Below are 26,857 nucleotides of genomic sequence, written 5' to 3' on the forward strand. Positions count from 1 at the left end.
TCACGTCAAGTTAAGAACACCGCGGACACTGCATGGCAGGAGAGAGAATTCATTTGAATTAGCGTCGGTCGCTGGGAACCTTTCTACTTGAGATTCTTTGACAACGATGTCGAGTTTTCCCCTTGAAAGTCGACCCATGTCGCCGCTGACCTCGACCTTGGTATTGGATTCTTCCTCTCCAATAGTCACGTGCAAAATCCCGTTGTCGTCGATGTAGAATACGACGTCGATCTTCAGCACCCCTTTAGGGGCAGGCGGGATGCCGGATAGTTCAAAGTACCCGAGCAGGTTGTTCTTTCTAACGAGGGTCCGTTCTCCCTCGAACACTCTGATGTGAAAAAAAGTCTGGTTGTGTGAACAAGTCGGGAAAGATTGCGATAGGCTCGCCGGTATGCCCATGTTCCTCTCAAACAAATGTGAAACCATGCCACCGGTAGTTTCGACACGAATGGACCGAGGGATTGCGTCTGTGAGGGTGACGTTACGAATCTCCCGGCTGCCGTTACCGGATAAGATCGCTGCCTGAATGGCTGCTCCGCAGACCACTCCTTCGTCTTCATTGAGGGATATATCAAGTTCTCTCTGATTGAAGTAGTTGTAAATAGTTTCCCGCAATTTTGCCATGCGGGTCGCTCCCCCGACCAATACAACCGAATCGATGTCTTCTTTCTCAAAGTCAGACGCGAGAAAGAGTTTATCCAGTAATACAATGCATCCTCGGTAGAGATCAGAGCATTCATCGTCCAGTACATCTCTGGTGATGGTGGCGTTCAAGCTGATTTCTTTAAAAACTGATTCCACGTTGACGTCTGCCTGGGAGCTGCTGGACAGAGTCCTCTTCGCATGCTCCGCTGCTGTTCGAAGGCGGCAAAGTGCAGACTGGTTGTAGGTGATATCCCTCTTGTAGGCATACCTGAACTCCCTCACTAGATAGTTGACGAGCCTGATGTCGAAGTCCTCACCGCCCAGATGCCTATCCCCCATAGTCGCGTTGACCTCAATTTTGTCGTCTTCTATGGAGATAATGGATATGTCAAGTTTGCCCCCTCCAAGATCGAAGATCAATACCCTTCTATTGATTCCTTTGTTATCAAGTGCATAGGCCAGGGCTGTCGCTGATGGCTCGTTTATGATGCGCAGGACCTTGAGCCCCGCAATCACTCCGGCGTCTACTGTGGCCTGACGCTGTGCGTTGTTGAAATGGGCCGGTACGGTGATCACGGCTTCGGTAACCTTGCGACCCAGGTACACTTCTGCTGTCTCCTTCATCTTCGTCAGGATCATGGCGCTAATCTCTTCCGGGGCAAAGATCATAGACTGTCCCATGTGGTCTACTTGAAACACGGGTTTGCCCTGTCTGTTAACTACATTGAATGGCCAGTGTTTCTTGCCCGCCATCACCGCGTCCTCCTTGAATCGTCTTCCGATCGCACGCTTGACGTCGAATATTGCGTTTCTTGGATTTCTGCACAGAAAAGAGAAGAAGAAAATTAAACTTCATAGTCATAGTAACACTGATTGTGGTCCTTTTAAGGTACTTAGCGGGAACCCATTGCTGCATATCTTTCGTATACCAATCAGGTAATAAGCTTATTATCAACATCTCTAATCTTCAGTATTTGTTTTCGTAAATATTATGGTAATTGCATATTCAATGTCCTTCGATTAGCCTGAAATTTCCCCCAGTTTATAGATTTCTAAAAGGTGTGATACTATTTTGTTCAGAAAGTTCCCTGTCTCCAAAAGATTACCTGTAATGCAAGATGTTGTCACTCACACGCTTTCTAAACTGTTTTAGCTCAAGATAATAGTTGATTGGAATGGTTTGGAACATCACAACTGCGAGATTAATCCACATTTTATTGGTTCTCCTAGAATGGAGGAGGCACATGCACATCATCTCAGTCTCCATAGTCTCTTAATTCTCAATTCTCTCAGTCTCTTAATTCATTTAAGCATAAAATTACATATGGTTTTTTTTTTTCTGAATTCATACTTATAGCTATTTTTCAATCCTCCTCGACATTCTGTGTTCATTTGTGTTTCTGTCATTGCATCTAACATGTGCGTCGTTCGCGATTTCTTATACCTCTGGACCTTCTTCGTGCATAGTTTGTGTTCCTTCTATTGTACACTATCTGAACTATACCTCGCTCAAGTGATCACGCTACACCCTAGAATTTTTCTACAGGGGAAATTGTTTTCTTTGTCTTCTTTTGTTTTTTTTTTTTTTTTATTCTTCGACATGTTTATATCCCCAATTCATAAATTGTCATTCCTGTCAAATGTAAATATGAAGTAACAATGAGTAAGAATTAATTTCGTATCAGCATCTGGGAATCTACATCCTACAAGCAATGCTTCTTTGTATATATATTCCACATATCATTTCACGTATTTAATTGTCTTAAAAGCTTTATCTGACAATTCACTCGTGTTTTTTATGTTTATGATTTATTTTTTGAAATGTGGAATGTGGAACAATAAAATAAACAAGCAAACAAACAAACAAACGTCTCGAATGAAGTATCCATGGATTGTCATTAAACTTTGAAGCGTGATCTCATTCACAGATGACAAATCACATCTTGTCACAAGATGGGCATGCCATTAAAAGGGGTCTAGGGCAATTACCCCCTGGGCAATTACCCCGGACCGTTCTCCTGGCCCTAATCCTAATCCTAATCCTGAACCTAATCCTATGCCTAACCTAAACTCCTAACCCTAAACCTAACCCTAACCCTAATCTTAACTCTTACCTTACCACTAACCAGTATTTAGCCGGGGGGGTAATTGCCCTCTGGGGGTAATTGCCCGGATACGCATTAAAAGTCAAACAATGCCGTGAACAAGTTCAGGATTCCGATCACATGTGTATCGTGTTACTTTCATCAACACGTAACAAAGCGTTTGCAAAAAAAAAAGCACAAGTTATGAGCTGTGCTTTCAATGTATAAAGAAGCAATCCTGGAAGAACTGTGCTAAGATCTCAGAGTGAGAGATAATGGACCCCATAATCAAGATAGGCGTCGAAATCAGGATGAATGCAACATCTTCAATTATCTTTACGCCATCCTCGCTGATCCTGCTGGTGTGTCATGACAGTACTGCTGTATACCATTCTGAAGAACCATCTCAACAAGATGTGGACTTATCAGACATTAATAGGATCAGGGCAGCGTTAGAAGACGACCATTTTGGCTCTTCATTGTCTGGTGACTGTTAATCAGCATGAAGGAGAACATTAATGAGTGAAGTCGGTTTTCAAAGAGTCTAGTCTAGTGAAAGGCACACACACACACACACACACACACTATACAGAGAGTTCTGCTCCATACATATCGACTTATACATTGTGGAATATTATGTATGTCGTGATGGCGTGTATATATACATACACACACACATACACATGTATATATATGTATATATATATATATATATATATATACATAAATACATGACACATGTATTTACATGTACACACTCCCACGTACAGTATACACACATATATTTACGTAACTACAATATGAACAGTTTGGTCGCAAAATGGGCTAAGCGTAATTTTCAAACATTTTATGTCCATTATCATGATAAAACCTTTCCATTTTATCGTGAGATAACAAGGAACATTCTTAAAGTTATGATTCAAAGAGTAGTCCTCACTTTCTTACTGTTTCCTTCGTTTTCGAGCAGTTTTAATCGAAAACGTCTCAACTTAAGGGTTCCTTCACATATGCTCCTGCGACAATATTGGCGCCATGAAATATCTTCACGCTAGGGCAAACATAAAAAATGTCGCATCACCCAACAATTTAGAAGAATGGGTTCACTTCATTTTGCTATCAAATTCTTAATATATATATATATATATATATATATATATATATATATATATAGACATACATATATATTGTATATAAATACAGTCAGAGAGATAAAGAGTGATTACTTGTAGGCTTGGTTCTTTGCTGCATCTCCAATGAGCCGTTCCATGTCTGTGAAGGCGACGTAACTCGGTATATTCCGGTTTCCCTGCTCGTCTGGAATTACCTCGACTTTCCCGTCCCGAAAGACAGCTACCCTCGTGTACGATGTTCCCAGGTCGATCCCGATAGCTGGTGCTTTTCTCGGAGTCATTTTCACCTATCGTGCTGTCTGGAAATGTGCTCAAATAAAGATGATAATCAGATGGAATAATAAGATTGTTGAGAATTGGATGAGATAGGCCAGCAACATATAGCAATACACACCGTGATCATTGTGATCATGAGACAGGCTCGATTCATAATATAGACAGAGACGATATCAAATTTATGGCGAGCAGTATTCGTCCGTCTCGAGGCCATCTTTTCAAAGGCTTGATGACCTTCGGATTCGAATCAAAAGATTAAGTACTGACTAGTGGTGGGTGCACACAACTGCGTCTGTTGGGAGGGTTTACATTAATTCGGTTCCTTCATTTCTCACCTATAAGAGCATTCATTTGTTTTCAACAAAGGCCGCTGCATACCAACTATCTTTGTCTTTCTCTCTCGTAAAAGGTGGAAAAAGGGCAATAACTCTTAATTGACCTTTCCAGCAACAAGCAGTTCATACAACCTATTAAAACTTAAAACATAAAAACTTCATAAATAAAATGAAACGTAAACAGAGGAGGCTTTTCAGGTTAGCATGGTTTTAGGGTAGACTTCTCCCTCCTAACAAATGCGTTGATTCAGAAAACAGAAGTACTATATAGCAGAACGGATCAATGGAAATTTAAGATGTGCGGCTAACCCACAAACTGATAAAAGTATTTTATTCTTTTTTTAGTTTTTATATTATATAATGTTTATTTTCATATTAGTGTACCATCGTGATAAACAAAAAGTTACAGAAATTTTTCAGTAAAAAAGGACTTCGAACTTTGATTGTTTATACATGTACTTATGTACTTTGAATCTACATTGTATTGTACATGAATATGACTTGTACTCCTGTATCACCATGACATATATTCCTAGGAAATACATGTATATCATTTAGTACACACATTTCCAATATCAGGGGACGAGTACCTCCAGTTATCGTCGACGGCGGCCAGACTTAATATAATACCAAAGCATCAAGGTGCTGCACCCTGAATGGTGGTGGCCTCGTAGGTCTGTGCTTAAAGCGAGTCGGAAAGTGTAGTTACGAAAACATCCTTTGTGAACCACCACTCTTTTACCCGGTCTACCAGAACGAGGTCAGACTAAGCTTCTTTGTGAAATGGGTGAGTTGTTTTACCTGCAAAATCTTAACGGCCATTCCTTCCCCCCCCCCCCCCCCCACTCCTGAATTGAATTTGATTATCCTTAAATGGCTGGTGTGTGGAAAAGGAGCAATTTTTCACAGCAAATAAACCCAGTTCTATACAAGCTCACAGTGACTCTCCTGAGTTAGAGCACCCAGTTATCACTCAAATGTGATAACCGCTTGATCAAGCCAGGAAAGAGGGGGGGGGGGGGGGGACTCGCTGGCGAGCAGGGTCGGCTTGAACAACAGGGAAACTGAAAACTTGTCCCCAATGCTCCATAATGCAACAAAAGAGTGATATTTCAGATTTTAAATGTACCAAAAGAAGTGATCAAACTCCTCCGTATATACAAATTACCTTGATAGGGATATCACCCCCCCCCCCTCTATTCCCGCATGGTTGAGGTCTGACCTCTGATTGAATGGTTGAGGGTGATATCTGAGAGACGGTATGACCCAAATTTGGCAAGGGGGAGTACTAGTTCTACCCCTCCTTAAGATATCGCCCCCTTTTTTCTCTCTTTTGACTAGGGGATCAATGTATTAGATTTTTACTTCCTTGCCACCTTCATAGACAATCCATGTGGATTATTAGTGAATGCAGCAATATTGATAAAACACATCACCAAGAGTTTGAGAGAAAATCGGACAATCCGTTCCAAAGTTATGAATTTCTGAAGTTTCTGCTTAGTCACTGCTAGATGAGAAGACTACTGCAGCTTGTGATGTCACATGTGTACATCGATATAAAGAAAATATAACAAAATACGAGATTTTTTCACTTTTCTCGCATAATAAAAACACTTGACTTCCCTCTTCAAAAAGGCAAGGTGGAATAACACTACCCATAACATACGTCAGCGACGAGTCGAGGAAATGTGCACTCTATATTTGATTATGATATATCGTTGTACGCATGTGACATTATGCACTGTATATAGTCTTCTCATCCAGCAGTGATTGTGCAGATACTTTAAATATGTATAACTTTTGAACGGATTATCCGATTTTCCCTAAACTTTCATTGATGTGTTCTACTATATACTGCTGTATTCACTCATTCCATATGCATATGAAGATGGACTTGCCCTTTAAAGAATTTTTGTCAGTGCCGATGAGCGCAATCCATTTCCAGAGACTTTCTATTGCAACTTGAGATAATTAACCAACGCAGGGCTTTCAATTTTGATTGAAGAAAATCCAAGATATTACACCTAAAGTATGCACCATATCATTATATTTCAATGTGTTTTCAATTGTTTTTTTTTCAATACTTTTTTTAATATTTCAATTTGTTTGAGGGTTTATCTCTTTATTCAACTAATGCTTCTGTTACTTTATTGATTGAAAATCCTTCACATTATAATGCACTAAATCTGTACACGATATCGTTGATTTTCCATTCTAAAAATGGAAAAGGAAATAACCCGTCCCACACCCTCCATTTGCTGTATAACTCACTGCGCCCCTTCCCTGCCATGTTCTTCTAAATAATAGTAATTGAACATGTTCTTGAAATTCAAGAACATATTGAACCCCTTACCTTCTGAAAATATTTCTTTGTACAACCACGATGATTGAACTCCACAAATGTCTTACACTCCTTCACATTCATTACCAGAAATATCGATCAACTTGAGAGATGCTAATCTTCCGACAACGCAAATCCAAGAGGGATGATGCAAAACTTACTTTTGTCTGCAAATTGATGCAAATTGTCGTCTTAAAGATGTAAACATGTGGCGCCAACATGATTTCTAACACAAAGTAAAAAAAGACGTAAATATGACGTCATTCTTACCAGTCTCTGCTCTAAAGGAACTTCATTAGTTAGTAGCTAGACGCGAAGAGGCAGGTGGTGAGTGGGATTATTTGCCGCTGCCCGCTATCGTAACAGGTTTTTGTTAACTGTCAACGTTGACCATTAAAGGTAATCCCTCATGGTGGACATCCACGAGCTAGATGTTTAAAGGTATTAGCCCACATTTGCAAACCCACGAAAATCAAAACTGCATAATAAAACAGGTTCAATACGACTTCAAGTACAAGTTATAACAGTAACATACCTCACCTGTTGCTCTTTGTCTATACCATTCGATAAAAGAGAGAAAATCATCGTTTTAAAATCAATTTTCAAATCGGGTCAACCCGACCCAAAATCGAATTACGAGCGCGGGCTAGCTACGTACATGTAACTTACACATGTATGGCATGCATTACGTACGTGGACCGGAGCTATCGAGCGTTATACGCATGCATACGGTGCATTTTCATTTATTTTTATGAAAGTAATGGACTAATTGGAACGAAATTTTGCACAGGTGTTACTGCAATCATACCCAAACTCCATGCTAATTATGAGACCAATTGCTGCAGGTTTACAAATGTGGGATAATACCTTTAAGCCAGACACCCACGAGTCACACTGCCACGAGTCATACTGTCCGCGACTTATAAATCTGACGAGTCTTACAGCACACGTGCTATATAAGTACAGCTCACGAGTCATTAGTAGACAGCCCACCAGCAGGATACTTAAGCCAGACACACACGATCTGAGTCATACAGCTCATGAGCTATACAGCGCAGCTCACGAGTCATACAAGTCTAGGTATATATAGCCCTCAAGCTGGACAGTGAATGTGTCAACAAGACCTGCGCGTTCGATGTAAAGTCAAATATAGACCCACGTACTGCACCGTCCACGAAGAATAGACTGGTCGTATTGGACAAATTTCTATCTCACGGGTTGTACATAAATGACTCGCGGGTGTATAACCCATAGACATAATAATAATCTATGTCTACCTCGGGGGTCGTATCGTGAGTGTCAAAAGCTCATGGGATGGCCCCGAAGAGTCGATGCTAACAGTCAACAACCACTTTCAGGGGCGGATCCAGGAATTCCGTAAAGGGGAGGCGCCTTTGCAAAATTAAAGGGGGCGCAGGCAACCCCCCCCCCCCCCCCAACACACACACGTTATTATTTATTTGTTTGTTTGTTTGTTTTGGTTTTCTTTTAAACAAAAAATAAAGAGGGGCGCGCGCGCCCGGTGCACTCCCTCTGGATCCGTCACTGACTTTGGCGGCAAACCTAAGACCCTCTCAAGGAAAAAAAGGGAAGGAGACAAGAATCTTAATCCTACTGAATGACGAATTGCCATAATAGCTTTTTTATGCTAAGCCCTCTTTTCTTTCCAACCTGTTTGTCCTTCCAAAGAATTTCACACAAAGGCTCAATTCCTGATGGTCCGTATCCTGGATTCTTTGCCCTCTTGCAAGATTTTATGTTCGAGGAATTCGTCCGTGTGCGTTTTATACTTTGAGAATTCCAGTGTGTTGGTTTACACATACATATGTATATATATATATATATATATATATATATATATATATATACATATATATATATGTATATATATATATATATATATATATATATACATATATATATATGCGTGTGTGTGTGTGTGTGTGTGTGTAAATGACCACCTGGGTCTTGTGGAGCCTCCCCTCGCATTTGATCTTTTTCCCCTCTCAGGTCTAATTACGAGTAAAGTTTGCTTACTGCAAAATTCCATATTTCCGGCACCAAGAAAGAGCAATAAGTGACTTGCCTATGTCAGAAAGTAAGAGAAATAACATTACCTTAAATATGTTTCAATAACAAATAAAAGGAATGTGTACTTTCCATTAACGATGAAATTTTGAGGAATCTCTTTTATTTCTCTTTATATCATTGTTCTGCAGTGACGTCACAAACTGTTGTAGTCTTCACACCCAGAGATGGCGGCACCGAAGCTTTCAAAATTCATAATTTTCCTCAAGCTTCATTTAAGTGTTTTGATAATATCACTGCATTCACTTACACTGTAATCCAAACGAGTCAATTTACATTTAGTGAAACTTCTCCTGAAATAGTTTGAGGATGATTTTTTTTTTTTTTTGAAGTTTAATGTGCCGGCATCTATAATCCTGATTCCTAGTGAAATGCTAAGAGACAAGAAAATTTAGGTCATATAATTATGCAACACAGCCGTAATAAAAGAAACACAGAAATAAAGAGACAAAATAGAATAGTATATTTTTGCTTTGTTATTGACGCTGCTGTTGTTATTCCGGGCCACCGTAATTCTATAATCAAATACCTAAGTGGTGCCATCTGAACACCAGAGGAATAATGGTCTGGGACACTCATAACTCGGGGAAACAGAACATAAAACGAATACGCACACAAAACGCACACACAGACAGAAACAAAGCTGCTCTCTTATATACGCCTGGAAAGAATAAATAGGAGGTCAAAGGCCAGAAGGGGACAGGAAGACAGAGGAAGAGAGAGAAAAGGGCAAAGGAGGAAGAGTTCAAGGGTCAATGATAGGGCACATGAGACTTTGGTCTTACCAAGAAGTGCACTATCTATAAGTAATTTATATAACAGTTATGAAATAGATTAAACAAAGTAAAGACATTAACAGCAATGAAATCAGTTAGCAACTTTCGAAATGCAAATCCCCAGTGATATAAGAATTGATAGACATTTTCTTTAATTTCAAAGTAAAAGTGTTAAAACTTAGAGATTGTTTTATGCTGCTGTCAAGGGAATTCCAAAATTTAGGTCCAGCGAAGGAGAACTAGACTTTGCAAAAATCGTCCTAGACAGTGGTAAATGGAATTTATTGGTTTGTCTAGTGGGGTATGAATGTACAGTTTTATTTTGAATAAACATGGAGTCAAACGCAAAAGGAAGGGAATGATTTATCAATTTGTACATAAACTGACATAATCATAATGTAGATGTAATAAAAAAGCATTAAAACAACATACCATAAAATTACCCCACAAAATATATGCATAAAAAATAAACATAACATATCATGAAACATATGAATGCACATAAGGATTTTGAAACATCAAAATACAAAAAAAAAATAGTGTATTTCGTGAAAAAGGTCAGATTTACGTGACATTAGTACGATGAATAGAAAAAAAAAATCCGTTAGTGGCTGTTACGAAACATAAATTTTGCTGGCACTTATACATCAAACAAATTTCGTAAATTTTTTCTTGTCAATACACCATAAGTCACTTTCTTAACAATATACATTTCTCTAAGATATGAAGACTGCAAAATATCCTACAAAAAAAAAATGATGGAGATACGATACATTTTCGGGAGAAATAGCAAATATTAAATGGAATTAAACGTATATTCTTGAGATAGTTTCATGAACAAGATTCTAATTTTGTGTCCTTTTGCCTTCTGTGAATCAAAAGCAAGTACATCACCTACAGTCTCTATTCAAAAAACCCAAATGGAAAATAACTCCTAGAACCGTCCCCAAGATATCAAAAAACTAAGTATCCTTGCTGCTTGAAACTCGTCGCAATAATGGCTGTGGAACCAATGCGCTTAAAGTGGAGATTAAGAAAAGTTATTGTTTCGTGTAGGCCAATTTTTCTAATTAATCAGGTATTATGATTTACTTGCCATTGATAGAAACAAAACACACGCACTGCATTGATATGGTTAGTCCTGAAAGAATGGATGAGCAATGAACCTCTGAGGAGGCAAATGTGATTCAGTCGTCACTCGTCATCATGGCCGGCGGAACCGAGGAGGGTTCCGCACTTTTTGTGCACCATACAAAGGAATACATAAGGTGTCACCACTTTGGGGGTCTCCCCCACCCCCACACTTTTTAAACCCGGAAGTACGTATGTGGAACTAAAAAGAAATAGATAGAGATCTTGAATAGTGAGCATGAATAGTGAGTAATAGTGTTTCTGCGTGGCACTTCTGAAAACGATCCGCCGGCCCTGGTCATGTGGAAGTCTAGTCCACTTCTTCAATAGTAGGACCACCGCTTCCGGTAGAGCCGGCCGCCTGTGGACCCGTCTCCTGGGAGCCTGGAGACCTTGCAGCCCCACCGTGCAGCTTGGACATAATTGGCACGCATTTCTTCTGCAGCTCCTCAAACTGATGCACGTATTCTTCCTTCGATGCCAGGTTGTTGGCGTCCACCCACTGAATGGCTTCGTTCGCTGCCTGGAGGACGGTCTCTTTGTCGTCTGCGGTGAGGACACTCTCCGCAGACTGGTCGTTGATGGCGGCCTTTACGTCAAGGGCGTAACCCTCGATTTGGTGTTTTGCGGCGATTCTCTCTCGATTCTGATCGTCCTCAGCTTTGAACTTTTCGGCCTCACTGACCATGCGGTCGATTTCCTCCTTGGAGAGTCGGCTGCCGTCGTTGGTGATCGTGATCTTGTTGCTGCGACCGGTGCTCTTGTCTTTGGCGGTCACGTTCATGATGCCGTTGGCGTCGACGTCGAAGGTCACCTCAATCTGTGGCACCCCTCTTGGAGCAGGAGGAATATTGCCTAGTTCGAAGTGTCCAAGTCGGTTGTTGTCCTTGGTCAAGGCCCTCTCTCCCTCATACACCTGAATGTGGACACCCGGCTGGTTGTCTGCGTACGTAGTGAAAACCTGGCTTTCCTTGTGTGGAATAGTAGTATTTCTCTTGATGAGGGGTGTCATCACGCCACCAGCTGTTTCAATGCCCAGAGACAGAGGAGTTACGTCAACCAGCAGGACCTCCTTGATTTCCTCGCTCTGATCACCAGATAAGATGGCTGCCTGGACTGCTGCACCATAAGCCACAGCTTCGTCTGGATTGATGGACTTGTTCAGTTCTTTGCCGTCAAAGTAATCCCTCAGAAGGTTCTGCACTTTCGGAATACGGGTGGATCCACCTATCATAACAACAGAGTCAATCTTCTTTTTGTCCAGTTTAGAGTCCACCAGTGCTTTCTGAACTGGCTCGAGGCATGACTTAAAGAGACTACCGCATAATTCTTCGAAGCGGGCTCGGGTGATGGTGGTGTAGAAGTCGATTCCTTCGAACAGAGAATCCACCTCGATGCTTGCCTGTGTGCTACTCGACAAAGTCCTCTTCGCTCGTTCAGCCGCGGTCCGAAGACGACGAAGGGATCGTACGTTTGATCTAATGTCCTTCCTCTGCTTGCGTTTAAACTCGTCTACCAGATGATTGACTAGCCGGTTATCAAAGTCCTCACCACCCAAATGAGTATTCCCTGATGTCGATTCCACCTGAAAGAGTCCTTCATCAATGGAAAGAACGGAGACATCAAATGTTCCTCCTCCGAGATCGAAAATGAGTACGTTTTGTTCCTGGTCCACCTTTTTATCGAGCCCGTACGCCAGGGCCGCCGCTGTTGGCTCGTTGATGATGCGCATGACGTTCAGACCTGCGATCACCCCTGCGTCCTTGGTCGCCTGGCGTTGAGCGTCGTTGAAGTAAGCCGGTACGGTGATGACCGCATTGGTGACCTTTTGACCCAGGTAAGCCTCGGCTGTTTCCTTCATTTTGGTCAGGACCATTGAGCTGATCTCTTCCGGGGCAAAGGTCTTTGTTTCTCCCATGTACTCTGCCTGCAACATGGGTTTGCCGTCGCGGCCAACCACAGCAAAAGGCCAGTGCTTCATGTCCGATTGCACCACGTCATCTGCGAATCGTCTTCCGATCAATCGTTTAGCATCGAAGATTGTATTCCTCGGATTCCTAGATGAAAATTTGGGGGAAAAACGAAAAGGCATGAACTCATAAAATCATGAGGAATGATTCTTGCAGAGAATATCATCGTGTCTCTTCAACAAATGATGGAATCTAAATTTTACTACCTATCTGAGAGATTGGGAAAGAGTAGGTAAAATTGGTTACTGTCATAACTTTGATTGGCACAAAATCGTAGACAACATTACAAATTTTCCGGTCTGATGGACAAACCAGAGTCCTGTTTCATCAATTGCCACATTTTTATGACAAATTTACTCCTTGCCAATCAGATGCAAGGATTTCTGTAGCTTATAACAACTATGACAGCTTGTCACTGATAATAAGTTTTATGAAACGAGGCCCTGAACTTTGTTGACGTGATCGCGTGTGTACGTAAACACAATATCAATCGCACACACACACACACACTGTAGTATGATTATAGAAATGTTATGATTATAAACAAAATATGGCTGAAATTAAATGAAAAATTTGTTGCTCTCTTCCTCATGTTAAACTTTTGACAAAAGGGATTTCTCAAAATGTACATGAGGTCGAATTGTAAAAACAGACCTGCTATGAGCACTAATTATCTTGTGTTTCTGCGACATGTAACGTGAACACGAGAGGTCATCTGCAATTTGATTCCTTATTTTTTATTGTCTGTGTGTTTACTTTAATTTTCATTGTTGTCTTGTTTTACTTTGATTTTTAGGATTGCATATGAGAGGACAAATGCTTTTTTTTTAAGAATATCAAATACTGAATTTGTGCGTTAGTGGCATCATTGTGTTCCTGCCGGTACTTATCTCCTCAAACTCAATTACTTTATCCTTCAACTCTTTGGAAATTCAGCTCACAGAAAAAATTACAAGCTTAATTCTCCGAGTAAGGCCATTAAACTATTTTTGTGTGTTTGGTAATACACCTCTTTTATCATTTCATTTTACTCATTATTGCTGTTTATCCCTTTCTGTACCAGAGAAAGACAGACGTTAAGTTCTCTCTTGTTGAAAGCCAACAACTATTCCTCGAATCAAAGCTTCGAATTTAGTCACTATAATTGATTAACTGTCATTTTGTATCCGCGTTATATCACGGAACCTGGAAAACAAACTAAAGCTAGTGATTGTTTGTCACCAGAACATATTTGGGATTAGGGCAATACATGTCACTAAAGATAAAAACAAGTAATGTCAATGCATCTGAACAGGTAAACTTACATAGCAACTTGGTTCTTTGCGGCATCTCCGATGAGCCTCTCCGTATCGGTGAAGGCGACATAGCTCGGTGTGGTTCGGTTTCCCTGGTCGTTGGCAATGATTTCGACTTTACCGTTCTGGAAGACACCGACACACGAGTAGGTCGTTCCCAAGTCGATTCCAATAGCTGGAGCTTTCCCCTGAGCCATTTTTCTTTCGATGTTGAGAGACAGGCGTAAATGACAAGATAGTGCTGGCTAAGGTTAAGTAATGACCTCTTGAAGATGAGGCGAAAACAAATCACCAAACTCGTGCAGACTGAAAGATGAATTGAGTATAAGAGAGTTATCGGGTGTTCTCAATCTTAATTCTGTGACTAGTCCCTTCAAGAGCAGTTGCGTGGTGGTGATGGGTGTTGGCTGTGAATAGCATCATAAGGATTGCAGGCCGCAGTCCCGTTAATCCTGGATAGAAGTGCGCAAGCGCGTCTGCGTTGCAATAAATTCTACCTTCTCATTGGAGCAATTGCCTTTCTTAATTTCCCCCTTTCCACATTTTTCGTGTCATTGAGTACTTTAACTACTTTAATTTCCTGTAGTGTTTGTCTGTTTGTTTATTTGTTCGATTTTTTTTCTTATCACATGCACCAGTAGATATTTAGGAGGTCCTTGCAAAATACCTCTAACTGATAAAAAGGGGATTTAATTTATCAACGCTCCATTAAATTCAAGGATGAAAGAACGTTCGACAACGATGAAATCCCCATTCTTTCTTTTATTCTCTGCGAATCTATTGTAGACAAAGGTATGCACACAACACAAAGGACATTAGTTTCACTCCCCCTCTCTCTCCGTCTCTTTTACACACACACACACACACACACACACACACACACACACTTCCCCTCTCTTATAACGACATAGGTTTACACCAAGTAGATATTAACTGGAATTCATCGACATAATCGAGAACTGACGAATTTAGGAGCAGGTGGGGAAAGAATCATAGGATGAAAAAAAAACGCAAAAAAAAAGAGTTTAATGTAAAATACACTTTCAGTTTCGGTTGACTTTAAAGAGAGTAGTTAAATATATCAAACAGAAGAAAGGAACGGATATTTCATGAAAAGTGACTGAACTATTTTGCCCAACAGTATAGAACTAGAGCTCTATATCTTACATTTTTTTTCATACGAAGAGGAACAAGTACAGTATACAAAGATTAACTGCTTTGATGCACATGGGTAACTCAGGGAGGTCAGAATCTATTTGCCCGAGGGTGATCTCTACGGTGCTATACCCGTAGATGGAAGAATACAACTCTACCCCCAGATAGATTTTGATGCTTGAAAAATACAATAAAATGTGCTTGAAATGTTTATTCAACTTTGACATGAGGACAGGGGGTGGCTTAAATGAAAAAAAAAAGTTTAACACAACTCATGCTTGTCTCATGAATGTTGCGTAACTTTATATACGCACAAGTTACCAGAAATAGAAGTTTTCCACAAAGCTGTATCACGAGTAAGCCTCGCGTCCGCCTCACAAGCCATGCGTATTTATGCATGATCTTAAGCCAGGCATAAAACTGCGAGTCAGAATTGAACTATTATATACACATTATATCAGGAAAGCAAAGTTTCACGGTGAAGGCAGACTAGATTTCAGCAAGGTGAAGTTTCATTGTAAAGTAGCAGACTGATATTTAACTGCCAAGATGCAATTATCATGTTATCTGCATGTAATTGGTAGATGGATGTAGGTTTAATAACATATATATATATATATATATATATATATAACATCATATGTATATATATATATATGAATTATTTATATCTGCTGGGGGACCGCATTAAATTCCTTAAGAATCCCTACATAGCACTACCCCTTTACCTACTACCTGATGTGAAATTATGTAAATTGTCTTGAATTATTCTTTAATTGGTTTCGATCAGAATAAGGACGCGGACATTTTTCTCTCACCCGAAGATGTGTATTGAAACCCCCGGAGTGCTTAGGAATGAAAAAGACAGTGAACAAAGTCTTTGAAGAACATGTGCATAGGTTGCCCAATGAATTTCCATGTTCTAGTGGACCCCAGGTTTGACGAAATGTAGAGAGGACTCGAAAACTGAGCATAGACTCACTCTTATATATCTCAAGAATTACGGACAATATCAGCAACCATTTTGAGGAGTATTAAAATGTTCTAGTCTAGAGTAATAAATGGTATTTATTGGGGAAAAGGTAACGCTGTCATTGTCAGAACCTTATATGTCTTTTATTCCACGGATACGAAGACAAAATAAACGCTTATAATATCGGAATAGCCAAAAAAAAAAAAGAAACATTACAAGGAATGCCGATGTAACATATAGGCATATGGAAATATAGAATTTATTAAAATTAGAGTCTTCTTCGTGAACCAAAATTTAGAATTGGCGTGACATGTATTAAAGAATGTAAATAATCAGCAGTGATTCTCTTATCTATCAGATATAAGTGGCAACCGTCTCTCAAAGTATGTTATTATCTGTTCAGGCTTATCCGGCACATTACTAATAATAGCATACTTTGAAAGACAGGCGGCCAGTTGTATTGAATGTAGATTAAATAGGATAAACCATCCTGCACCATCCTGGCGTACATAGGTGTTTCAAAAAATGTAAATTCTTCCTATATATATATATATATATATATATATATAAATCAAATATACAACGAACAAGCATTTAATTGCCTTTAGAATTTGTTACACTTCTTACACTTTTACCAGTACACATTACAGGGGTTATTTGGGTAACAATTAATGTAAACATAACAAGGTGTTCTACAGATATCAAGACTTACAGTGTTTATTTAGTAAACTTTGATGAAGATTATAATTATTATAACATGTCTTCATGAAAACAATTAACATGAAAGTTTCATCAGGAAAGATGTCATGGTGTATACATCTATTTCGATAGGCCCAATAGAAATTTTCAGAAAGTATCATACATTGTATCTCCTGAATACCCAAATCCAAAACTTTTGACAAAGACTTCCCAAAATTCCATATACCAAGGTTTCTTTCGACTTCAAACTCGTCGCAAACGAAGGTTGCACTACCGATCAATTCAGGTTGACATTCACAAAAAGTGCTTTTCGTGAAATTGTTATCTTTTTCACCATTCCATTGTCAAAACAAAACACATTGCTTAGATACATACAAACTTATGCAACATTATAGACGAGCTATACAACCAAAGAGAGTGGAGACTGAGGACAAAGTGTCGTCTATCATAAAATTACTTCTTCGACGGTAGCCCACCTTCACTTTCCGAAGAGGTGGCCGCCTGTGGATCTCCTACTCGGAGACTTGGAGTCGTATTAAGTGGGCAGCTTTAACATGACTGGCAAGGATTCTTCTGGATTTCGGCGCATGTATTCATCAACTGATGCCGGTGAAGTGACGTCCAACGAATGGATGACGGCCTTAGGGGATGCATCTCCGTTGCTTACACTGAGGGCCCCCTGGGGCGATTTTCTCTTGACCACGCTCATCTTCAGCTCTTTAATTTGCTGCCTGGCTGACCAATCGGTCGATATCCTCCTTTTTGGCACACCTCCTAACGTTGACGGGACCGGTGTTCTTGTCTTCGGCGGTCACGTTCAAGACGCCATTGCGGTCGATGTCGAAGGTCACATCGATCTGTGGAATCCCTCTCGGAGCAGGAGGAATACCGGTTAACTCGAAACCTCCAAGTAAGTTGTTGTCCTTTGTCATTGACCGCTCTCCCTCGAAAATCTGAACGAGTATACCTGGCTGGTTGTCTGCATACGTTGAGAAAGTCTCAGTTTTTGTCGTTGGAATAGTAGTATTTCTCTTGATGAGGGATGTCATCACGCCACCAGCAGTTTCAATACCAAGAGACAGGGGAGCTACGTCAAGTAGTAAGAGATCCTGGATGTCCTCGCTCTGATCACCAGACAAGATGGCTGCCTGGACCGCTGCACCGTAGGCCACAGCTTCATCAGGATTGATGGACTTGTTCAGTTCTTTGCCTCCGAAGTAATCCATAAGAAGCTTCTGTACTTTTGGGATGCGGGTCGACCCTCCAATCATGACAATGGATACAATCTGTCCTTTTTCGAGGTTAGAGTCCTTCAGTACTTTCTCTACGGGCTTAATGCAAGACTTGAAGAGATCTGAGCATAACTCTTCGAAGCGAGCTCGGGTGACGCTGGAGTTAAAGTCAATTCCTTCGAAGAGAGAATCCACCTCTATGTTAGCCTCTGTGATGCTCGACAGATCTTTCTTCGCTTGCTCAGCTGCCGTCCGAAGGCGACGAAGTGATTGTGGACTGGAGCTAATTTCTTTGCCATGTTCGAGTTTGAATCCCTTAACCAGATGGTCAACGAGCCGGTTATCAAAGTCCTCGCCGCCTAAATTGGTATCCCCTGATGTCGATTTAACCTCAAAAATTCCTTCGTCAATGGTGACAATAGAGACATCAAATGTCCCTCCTCCGAGGTCGAAGATTAGCACATGTCGCTCGCCTTCCACATTTTTATTATGCCAGTACGTCAGGGCCGCCGCTGTTGGCTCGTTGATTAGACGCATAACGTTCAGACCTGCGATCGCCGCAGCATCCATTGTCGCCTGGCGTTGGGCGTCGTTGAAATAAGCCGGCACGCTGATGACTGCATCGGTAACCTTCTGACCCAGGTACGCTTCGGCTGTCTCCTTCATCTTAGTCAGGACCATCGAGCTAATCTCTTCCGGGGCAAAGGTCTTTGTTTCTCCCATGTACTCTGCTTGCAACATGGCTTTGCCGTGGCGGTCAACAACAGTGAAAGGCCAGATTTTCATGTTCTCACTCACAACTTTATCAGTAAATAGCCTTCCCATTAATCGCTTGACGGCGAAGAAGGTGTTCTCTGGATTTCTAGATGTAAAGGGATAGAAACAAAGAATATTTAAGGATTAAAAGCGGCCGTAATCTGGCAGAACTGCGTATCTCCTTTAACACATTACGCCAGAAATCGGGTTTAAAGATTCAATGTTACACCTTCCTAAACTGAGATACGATGAGTTGCATTTTTCCTCTTTTCTCGGTCATAATTGGTCTAAAGAATTTATTTCCAGCAAAAAAAAAATGACAATTTGACCTTTTTAAGTAGTAAAAATTACCAATTTAAAAAACTTACGCAGTTCTGCCAGATTAATCGTCGCCAAATTTTTGCGATCGTAATCTGGCAGAACTGCGTATCTCTGGTCACGTGCCCGGGTTGATCAGCCAGAACTGCGTAAGTTTTTGGCCATGCGGGGGGTGTTTCAGGCAGAACTGCGTATCTATCTCTAGGAGATACGCAGTTCTGCCTGATAAGCACGTGTTTCATCAGGCAGAACTACGTATCTCTTTTTGTCGTCAACCACGTGCTTATCAGCCAGAACTGCGTATCTCCTAGAGATACGCAGTTCTGGCTGATAAACACGTGGTTTATCAACCAGAACTACGTATCTCGGTCTATTTTCTGCGGGTTGTCTATCGTATTTTACCATCCACCCCCTTACTATTCAGCGGATGCAGTGTCAAAACAATGAATATTTTAGATCGAGTACAATTTTTTTGAAATATTTGTATTGTATAAAGTCATCATTATTGATTCACATTTAATTTCATTTTATCCATTCTTTTGTATGTGGAAAATAACTTGCTTTCCCCAAATGTTGTCAGTCTGTGTTCATGTTTCAGTATTATTTAGCGGCACAAGAAGTACTGCTACATCAAAAGCCTGGCTGCTGCTTGGGTTATTGTCGATCTCATGAAGCATTGCATTTGGATTAAGAATAATATTTAGACTAGGTTCTAGATGTTAAGCTATATTGTTCATCAAGACTACAGGTACTACACTGTAGACCGTCTAGACCGTAGTCTATTCAGGCCTAACAATACACTAGACATCTAGAGACTAGTAGAGCGGTACTTCTAGGAATCTGCACACGATAGGCCTACTGATCTCATCATTATCCTAGTATTCCTACTCTATGCCCAAAGTAAGAGTAAGCCTAGACCCTTTTGGCTGAAGGCCTAAACTCTATTAAACTAAAGAATACTAGGAGCTAGGCCTGACTAAAAGTTTATTTACAGCTTTATTAGAAAATAAAAAATAGACCCTAGTTCTCGTTTGTGTCGACTCCTACTGTAGGCCTTATTGCTACTACAGTACTAACGTTAGGGTAGTAGTGTTCTAACCGTTACTATCCACGCAGGCCTATTAAAAACGTACGGGAACTCTCGAACTCTGTCTAGGGCCTACTCGATTGTCTAGGTCTATGTAACATCCAGACGTCTATTTTGGGGCGTCATTATAACAGACTAGTAGATCAATGAAAATTAGTTTCTAGATTTTCTAGTCTAGACTCTAGATCTAGACTCTATATCCAGGTAGGGGCTAAATCTACAGCTAGCGAATAGACTGTTTATTGGGGATCAAGGCCTAGAAGGTACTAATGTTATAGTAGATCTAAGAACAACGTATAAAGCCTATTTATCTATATATCCTATATCTATTTCTAGGGCTAAATGTTTATAATTTAGCGTTTAACCTGTAGATTCTAGATTCTTCATATTACAGATTTCAAGAATGTCTGGCCGAATCAAATCTAGAAAAATAGAAAACTGAGTAAAGACAGAATAACCGGCGATTCAGACTAAGTTAAGTAACGGTAGGCCCCAGGATGTAGTCTAGTAGGCCCCTACTGCACAATTCTACTGAGAGTACCGGTACGGTACCTGTATTAAAAAGTAAACTGTAAAAGTGTTAGTATTGGTCAATTTCTGACGTCTGTAGGATTGGATCGAAAATGCCATCGTTATGGACGGTATTCCAGATATTCATTAAACTTCTCGAGATCAATCTCATAGATCCAAGCCCACTAACCGCTTATTACAATGAAAAACAAAATAAGAAGCTATGGTCAATGGATTACAGATACATGTATTGTTGTTCGCGTGACCTACGCTACCGCATTGATTTCACGTACATTAACAATGGACAAGTGCTGCAGCAGTACTAAGTAGGCCTAAAGTTGACTGGAGCGTGATGTCAGACAAGATGCAAACTATAACGTTTGTTAGATCTAGAAATGGTCTAGGCTTAAAAAACACTAGATTGTAGCAAAACTTAATAGTACGGCATACCGCATATCGACCTGTTTTGAAGCCTGCCAGTCTATGAAGGGAAAGAAAGTGGCAATTTCCCCCAAGAGTAACGAGGGTTATTGCTTTAGCGTGACTGTCGTCGTGTACAATACACGCGTAGCGTAGCCGTACGACGTGTCTAGCTAGCTAGCTAGCTAGGCACTGCTAGCCTGAACGCGCAGCGCGTTCGTCACTACCAAGGTCGCGCACGCGCGTGTTAAGATATACCATGTCCGTGCGGGATGCAGGAACACCTTGGTCCAAGCGTTGTCGTAAGTCGACTTACGCAGTTCTGCCTGATTAAAGTGAAAACTAAGTTTCGGTAAGTGCTTGAGAACCCGTCTCGCACCATTTCATTTTTGCTTGCTATATATCGAAAGAGTCCACTAAGAAACTTACCTGGCTGACGCAGTTTGCCGGAATGATAAGTCGGTTTGGAGTATTTTGAAAAAAATAATAATAGTAGGAAAACCGACTTTTATTCCAGAAGGCTCCAGACTAACTCGGTCTCGGGAAAAATTCGACCCTACTTCAGACAATTCACACGCAGTAAGTGATCGCCACATTCTACTGGCTACTGCATAATACCAAATGAGGCCTAACTGAATGGACAGGAAAGTGCGTGCTAACGTAATCTTGTACAAAACAAAACAAAAATGGCAGCGCGCGGTCCTCAGTTGCTGAGACGCGCGGTCTTTGGAATTTTTGTTGTTGTTTATCAAGCGCCTTTGATTGTTTTAGAGGTGCTTGATAGGCGCACACTGATTTTGCATGCGCGCACAAGAGGTTTTTGATGCGCGCGTTGTAACAACTCGGACCATAACTGCGAGTAGCCAGAATACGAAGCGCTAGTTTATACAGGCCGCTCCCATAGGACAACACTGTATAATCAGAGGGACAACCATTACAACTCATCCCGCCGTCAAAGCGAAGCCGAGTTATCCCCGAGTCCGAGGTTAGCCTGACCCCGTTCGGGTAAGTACTGAGACTGAACCTTTTTGGTTAATATTTCGCATTTTCGTCGTTACCCATCGAATATCTTGTAATAACATCGTTATCCTGCACATTTCTTAAGCATACGTTCACATTTGGGAGCGAAATTTGACAACTTTTGCAGGCGTACCAGAACTTTGTTTGGGCTTTAACATCGGAAAATTCATTTCAAATCTCGACTTACGCAGTTCTGCCAAATTAATCGCCCTCTCTCCTCAGGAATTTTGCCAAAATTACTTTCTAAAAATAACTTTATGTACCGATTCACAACTTATTTTTTGGCCCACTTGAAAGAGCATGAGAAAAAACACACAAAACACTCAAAACCTGAAAATCGACCAAAATCGACTTAGGGAGTTCTGCCAGATTACGGCCGAAAGGATTGTATAGTTTTGGTTGCGACCTAATTTCAGGTTTCTAACATTTGCTGGTGAGATAATGAGAAACCTCTCATGAAATATGAAAGAGCATGCAATTCTATGAGGTATTCAATGTTTATAATTATGATGAAAATTGGTTTTTAAATGGCTGAGATATCCAAAACAGAGCGACTCTAATTGAGTGTGGGACCCACCTTTTATTACGATCGCTTTGTTTTACTTAACTTTGTTTTTGGATGTTTCAGTCATTCCAAACCCCATTTTTTATCAAATAATTTTTGAATTCCTCATAAAATGGTATGTTATGTGCTATTTCATATGTATTTTCTAGGTATCTCGCAAAAAGTTAAAAGCCCAATTCTCATTTCCACCAATATTGTACCATCCTTTAACACCTCAAGTTATGGCCTGGAGAATGTGTTGAGGTCCAAGTCCAAAGTAGAAACCTTTCTGGAAAGAACAGTGTGTTGAAGGTGTGGTCACATGGTCGGCTTCATGGAAACGATTGAATTTAACAGTGTAAATATGATTTCACACTGTGGAGTGGTTTTCCATAGAGTTTCATATCACAGTAATGTTCTGTTTTACACTGTGAATTGATGATTCAAAACAAGGATCGCATTTAACCACGGAGATAACGATGTGAGGACATTTCACACTGTGCTCACGTTGTGTTTCACATTGAGTTTCAGACTGTGGGACACCGTGTTCTTTCCAGCAGAGAAAAGCAAATGACACTGGTTATAGTCATTCCACTCCGCAGAAAAATCGGAAAAAAGAAATGACGATTTGCCATCGAGAGAAATAAGAAGCAAGAACATTTTAGGAAAGGAAAAAGTGCTGCCAGCATGAGGGTCGGACATGAGTTGGGTAATGAGAGGATCGGTATGTACGTGACATTGACATAGAAACAAAATTTAACTGCGATGAAGATTTTCATTACACTGTCCAATGAAACACCTGCAATCACTAGTAGTCAGAACATCTTAACACGTCTTTAAGATTAAAAAAAAAAGAAACAGAACTACCAGTTTCTCACGGAACATTGCTTACGTGGATTTGGTGTATCAAGAAACCTTTAAAAAAGGTATCTCAAATAGCGGGCTGTAAATAAACGGTGGAAACGCAGTCGTGTCATGCAATCACACAATGAACCTATCACGCTTGGCCTACTGAACTATGTCAATAAGTATTTCTTATTGCAATGGGCATGCCAGAAAACGTTGCCGTTTAAAAGGATGTTGCTGCTGAGGTTGTTTCATCGGGTGCTCGTCAAGAGACTGACACCCACGAGTCATACAGCCCACGAGTCTTAGAGCTCACGAGTCATACATCCATGAGTTATACAGCTCACGAGTCATACAGCCCATGAGTTCGACACCACGCTAACAAGGCCCATGAGACCGATACCTTAAGCCCCGAGTTGTATCTGTCAAACACGTGGGCTGTTTTTACCTAGTGTCGCACTCATGTGCTTTATTTTCCTAGTGTAGAAATCATGGGCTGTGCCGACATGACTCGTGAGCTGTATGACTCATGGACCTGTTTTCAATGTCGCACTCGTAGACTGTATGACTCGTGGGTGTCGGTCTTGTGGGATGACCCCGTTTCATCTACGTGCGTCAGTGACCTCACTGTCTTCTTCTTGTATTCATCCAATAGAACTCCATTTTTTGTCCGTTAAATACTTAGAAGTCTTGCTCACAACAGACCACACATACTTCACTTATCAACTACTAGTATTAATTTCTGTGTCTTGGTCATGCATGATTCTATCAACGTCTTTACTATTCATTGCTATGGTTTTACTAGGACACTTATTAAAAGAGTGATATTGCGTCTTTCTTTTAAGTCCTTCTCTTCGTTCACGTATAATTTCATGAATTTTTATAACATGTTAAAATAAAGTCACAAGTCACTGTACAGGCATGCTAACCTGGAAACATTAAACTGCACATTACTTGAAAATGATACCATTCTGAAGCAAATAATGTTTTAGTCAACAATACTACATTGTACTCTTAAATGAATCCCACAAGGATTTGAACAATCATCCACCAGCATTCCACTGATACCCACTGATCAGTTACTAGCCATCCCCTGATAATAAAAGCTTAATATTTAGATCATACTTGGGAATTCAAAATGAAATGTGTTGGTACGCATGAATAGAGAAACTTACATGACGGCCTGGTCCTTTGCAGCATCTCCAACCAGCTTTCCAGTCTCCGTGAAGGAGACGTAGCTCGGTGTGGTTCGGTTTCCCTTGTCGTTGGCAATGATCTCGACTTTGCCGTTCTGGAACACACTGACACATGAAGATGTCGTTCCCAAGTCGATTCCAATAGCTGGAGTTTTTCCTTGAGCCATTTTGTCGTACTACTTTAGGAGACCGGTATAAAAGTGTGCCGACAAAGGTTAACAAAAATATTTAAAAGTAGAGAAAAAAACCTAAGCAACACTCAAGTTCATGACAAAATCGCCTAAAACAAAAATGTAAACAAGTCGTCGGCTGTTCTTAGCACTCCTCCCTTCCGAAACAATTTGCGTAGTGGTAAAAGTCACTGCCTGTGAATATGGATAGCACAAAAAACAATTGCAGCCCCGACAATCCGGGCTAGAAGAGAGCAAGCGTATCAGCATTCGCCTCTATTTTAATTTCCTCCCTTTTGAAGACTACTCCACTGTTTTTATTTACAATATTGCCTCTTTGTGTGTGTGTGTGTGTGTGTGTGTGTGTGTTTGTGTGTGTGTGTTTAGCTGCATGCTTTTCTCATCACATGCACTATTGACCCTTTAGGATGCGATTGCAAGTTATCCAAAGCTGATGAAAAGATTAACAGTAGGCCTATTAACGCACCGGGGCATCGCAATGTGGAAGAACGCTCATAGCGGAGTAAAATGCCCAAGAAACCTTTTTCGTTTTCTGCAAATCTATTGTGATTTCAAGAAGCCCGTTGTGGGGAGAGCTTTGCACTAAACACAAACGAACGAACAAACACACACACACACACACACACACACACAAAATCTCACTCTCTCTCCACTGCTCTCCCCCTCCTTCTCATTGTATTTCTCTACATACCAGTATTACGAAATTTATTTTAAGGGAGCGTATATCTTTGGTTGAAACTTAACTTCAGGTTTCTAATAATTTTGGTAAGACAATTAGAAACCTCTCATGAAATATGAAACAGCGTGTGATTCCAAGAAGGATTCGACGGTTTAAAAAAAAAAAACAAGACTGCTTGGGAAATGGCTGATATATCAACAAAAAAGAGCATTCCTAATGGAAAGCGGAAACCAACTTGTATTATCCTTACTTTGTTTTACTTTCATTTTGGATGTCTCATCAATTAAAAAAACGAGTTTCATCATAATAAGCTTTGAATCCTTTTAGAACGGTATGCTCTGTACTATTTAATTTCTTTGTAACTCGCAAAAAAAATAAAGGTCTTATTTACCTTTGGCAACAGTAATGCAAAAAATGTTCAGGATATCATTTTTTATGCATGTTTGAAAGTCGTTGGTATCACAAAACATCCTACAATATAACATTTTAGCAATAAAGCCTGATATATAAGAAGATATCACAATTTTTTCGTTGAACTATAACTATTGTTTACATTGTTTGCATATTTAGCAATACTTAGCATCGACTATACCGGTTCAAATTTTTGCATTGATTGGTTTTATCTCTAACTCACATTTTAGAACTATTACGACTTTTGAAGCACTAATACTGGGTTTCTGGGTTCATCTGCAAAGGGTAAATTATACCCTAAAAGCCCAATCTTCACATCAACCCATACTATACATTCAGTATATCGCCAGTTCTCTGATGCACGTCATGTGCACTCTACATGAAATCTGCGTAAAATGTTGAATTTGTAGTTCAAATGAGTACGGATGGCCATACATTCACTATTAGAGCCAAGCATGCATACTAAGGAAAGAGTACGGCACTTGACAGACTCGACTGGGTGTAATTTCTGTGACATTTTGACTGCTTTTGAAAGCTTCCCAAAATGGTCAACACCAGGGGAAACCCATCAACGGTAGCTGGAAAAGAGCAAGCCCGACCCGCTGGGAAGGTACTCGACGACTCGAAAAGCTGCCCCTCAGATGGCTTGCCCGTGGGCGGTCAACCAGAACTTGACGCCAAAGTGGACATTGGATCTATTGTTGAGGCAATTATCCAGGCATTCACGGACAAACAACTTGTCGAAAATC

The 26,857-nt window shown here is 40.5% G+C and overlaps 2 protein-coding genes and 1 pseudogene across 2 annotated transcripts; all 3 read right to left on the reverse strand.

The window, feature by feature from the left end:
- LOC139730101 (heat shock 70 kDa protein IV-like) lies at positions 1 to 4,140 on the reverse strand. The gene is made up of 2 exons (XM_071641008.1): positions 3,953 to 4,140; positions 1 to 1,465 (listed from the first exon to the last, which is right to left on the reverse strand). Exons 1-2 carry the CDS (start codon positions 4,138 to 4,140, stop codon positions 1 to 3), a joined length of 1,653 nt encoding a protein of 550 aa, XP_071497109.1.
- Positions 4,141 to 11,116: 6,976 nt separating this feature from the next.
- Positions 11,117 to 14,268, reverse strand: LOC139730094 (heat shock 70 kDa protein IV-like). Its single transcript, XM_071641001.1, has 2 exons — positions 14,081 to 14,268; positions 11,117 to 12,863 (listed from the first exon to the last, which is right to left on the reverse strand). The coding sequence occupies exons 1-2, from the start codon at positions 14,266 to 14,268 to the stop codon at positions 11,117 to 11,119; spliced, it is 1,935 nt and encodes a 644-aa protein (XP_071497102.1).
- A 3,271-nt stretch (positions 14,269 to 17,539) lies between these two features.
- Positions 17,540 to 24,994, reverse strand: LOC139730103 (heat shock 70 kDa protein 1-like; annotated as a pseudogene).
- Between the last annotated feature and the right edge of the window lie 1,863 nt (positions 24,995 to 26,857).

The sequence above is a fragment of the Diadema antillarum genome, unplaced genomic scaffold (assembly GCF_040938485.1).
Source record: "Diadema antillarum isolate AM-2024a unplaced genomic scaffold, OU_Dant_1.0 seq00000291_RagTag, whole genome shotgun sequence".
NCBI classification, from domain to species: Eukaryota; Metazoa; Echinodermata; class Echinoidea; order Diadematoida; family Diadematidae; genus Diadema; species Diadema antillarum.

Coding starts and splice junctions, on each gene's coding strand:
- LOC139730094 (XM_071641001.1), bottom strand. CDS start 14,268: ATGGCTCAGGGGAAAGCTCCAGCTATTGGAATCGACTTGGGAACGACC. Junction 12,864..14,080: donor GCAAAGAACCAAGTTGCTAT/GTAAGTTTACCT, acceptor ATTTTCATCTAG/GAATCCGAGGAATACAATCT.
- LOC139730101 (XM_071641008.1), bottom strand. CDS start 4,140: ATGACTCCGAGAAAAGCACCAGCTATCGGGATCGACCTGGGAACATCG. Junction 1,466..3,952: donor GCAAAGAACCAAGCCTACAA/GTAATCACTCTT, acceptor TTTTCTGTGCAG/AAATCCAAGAAACGCAATAT.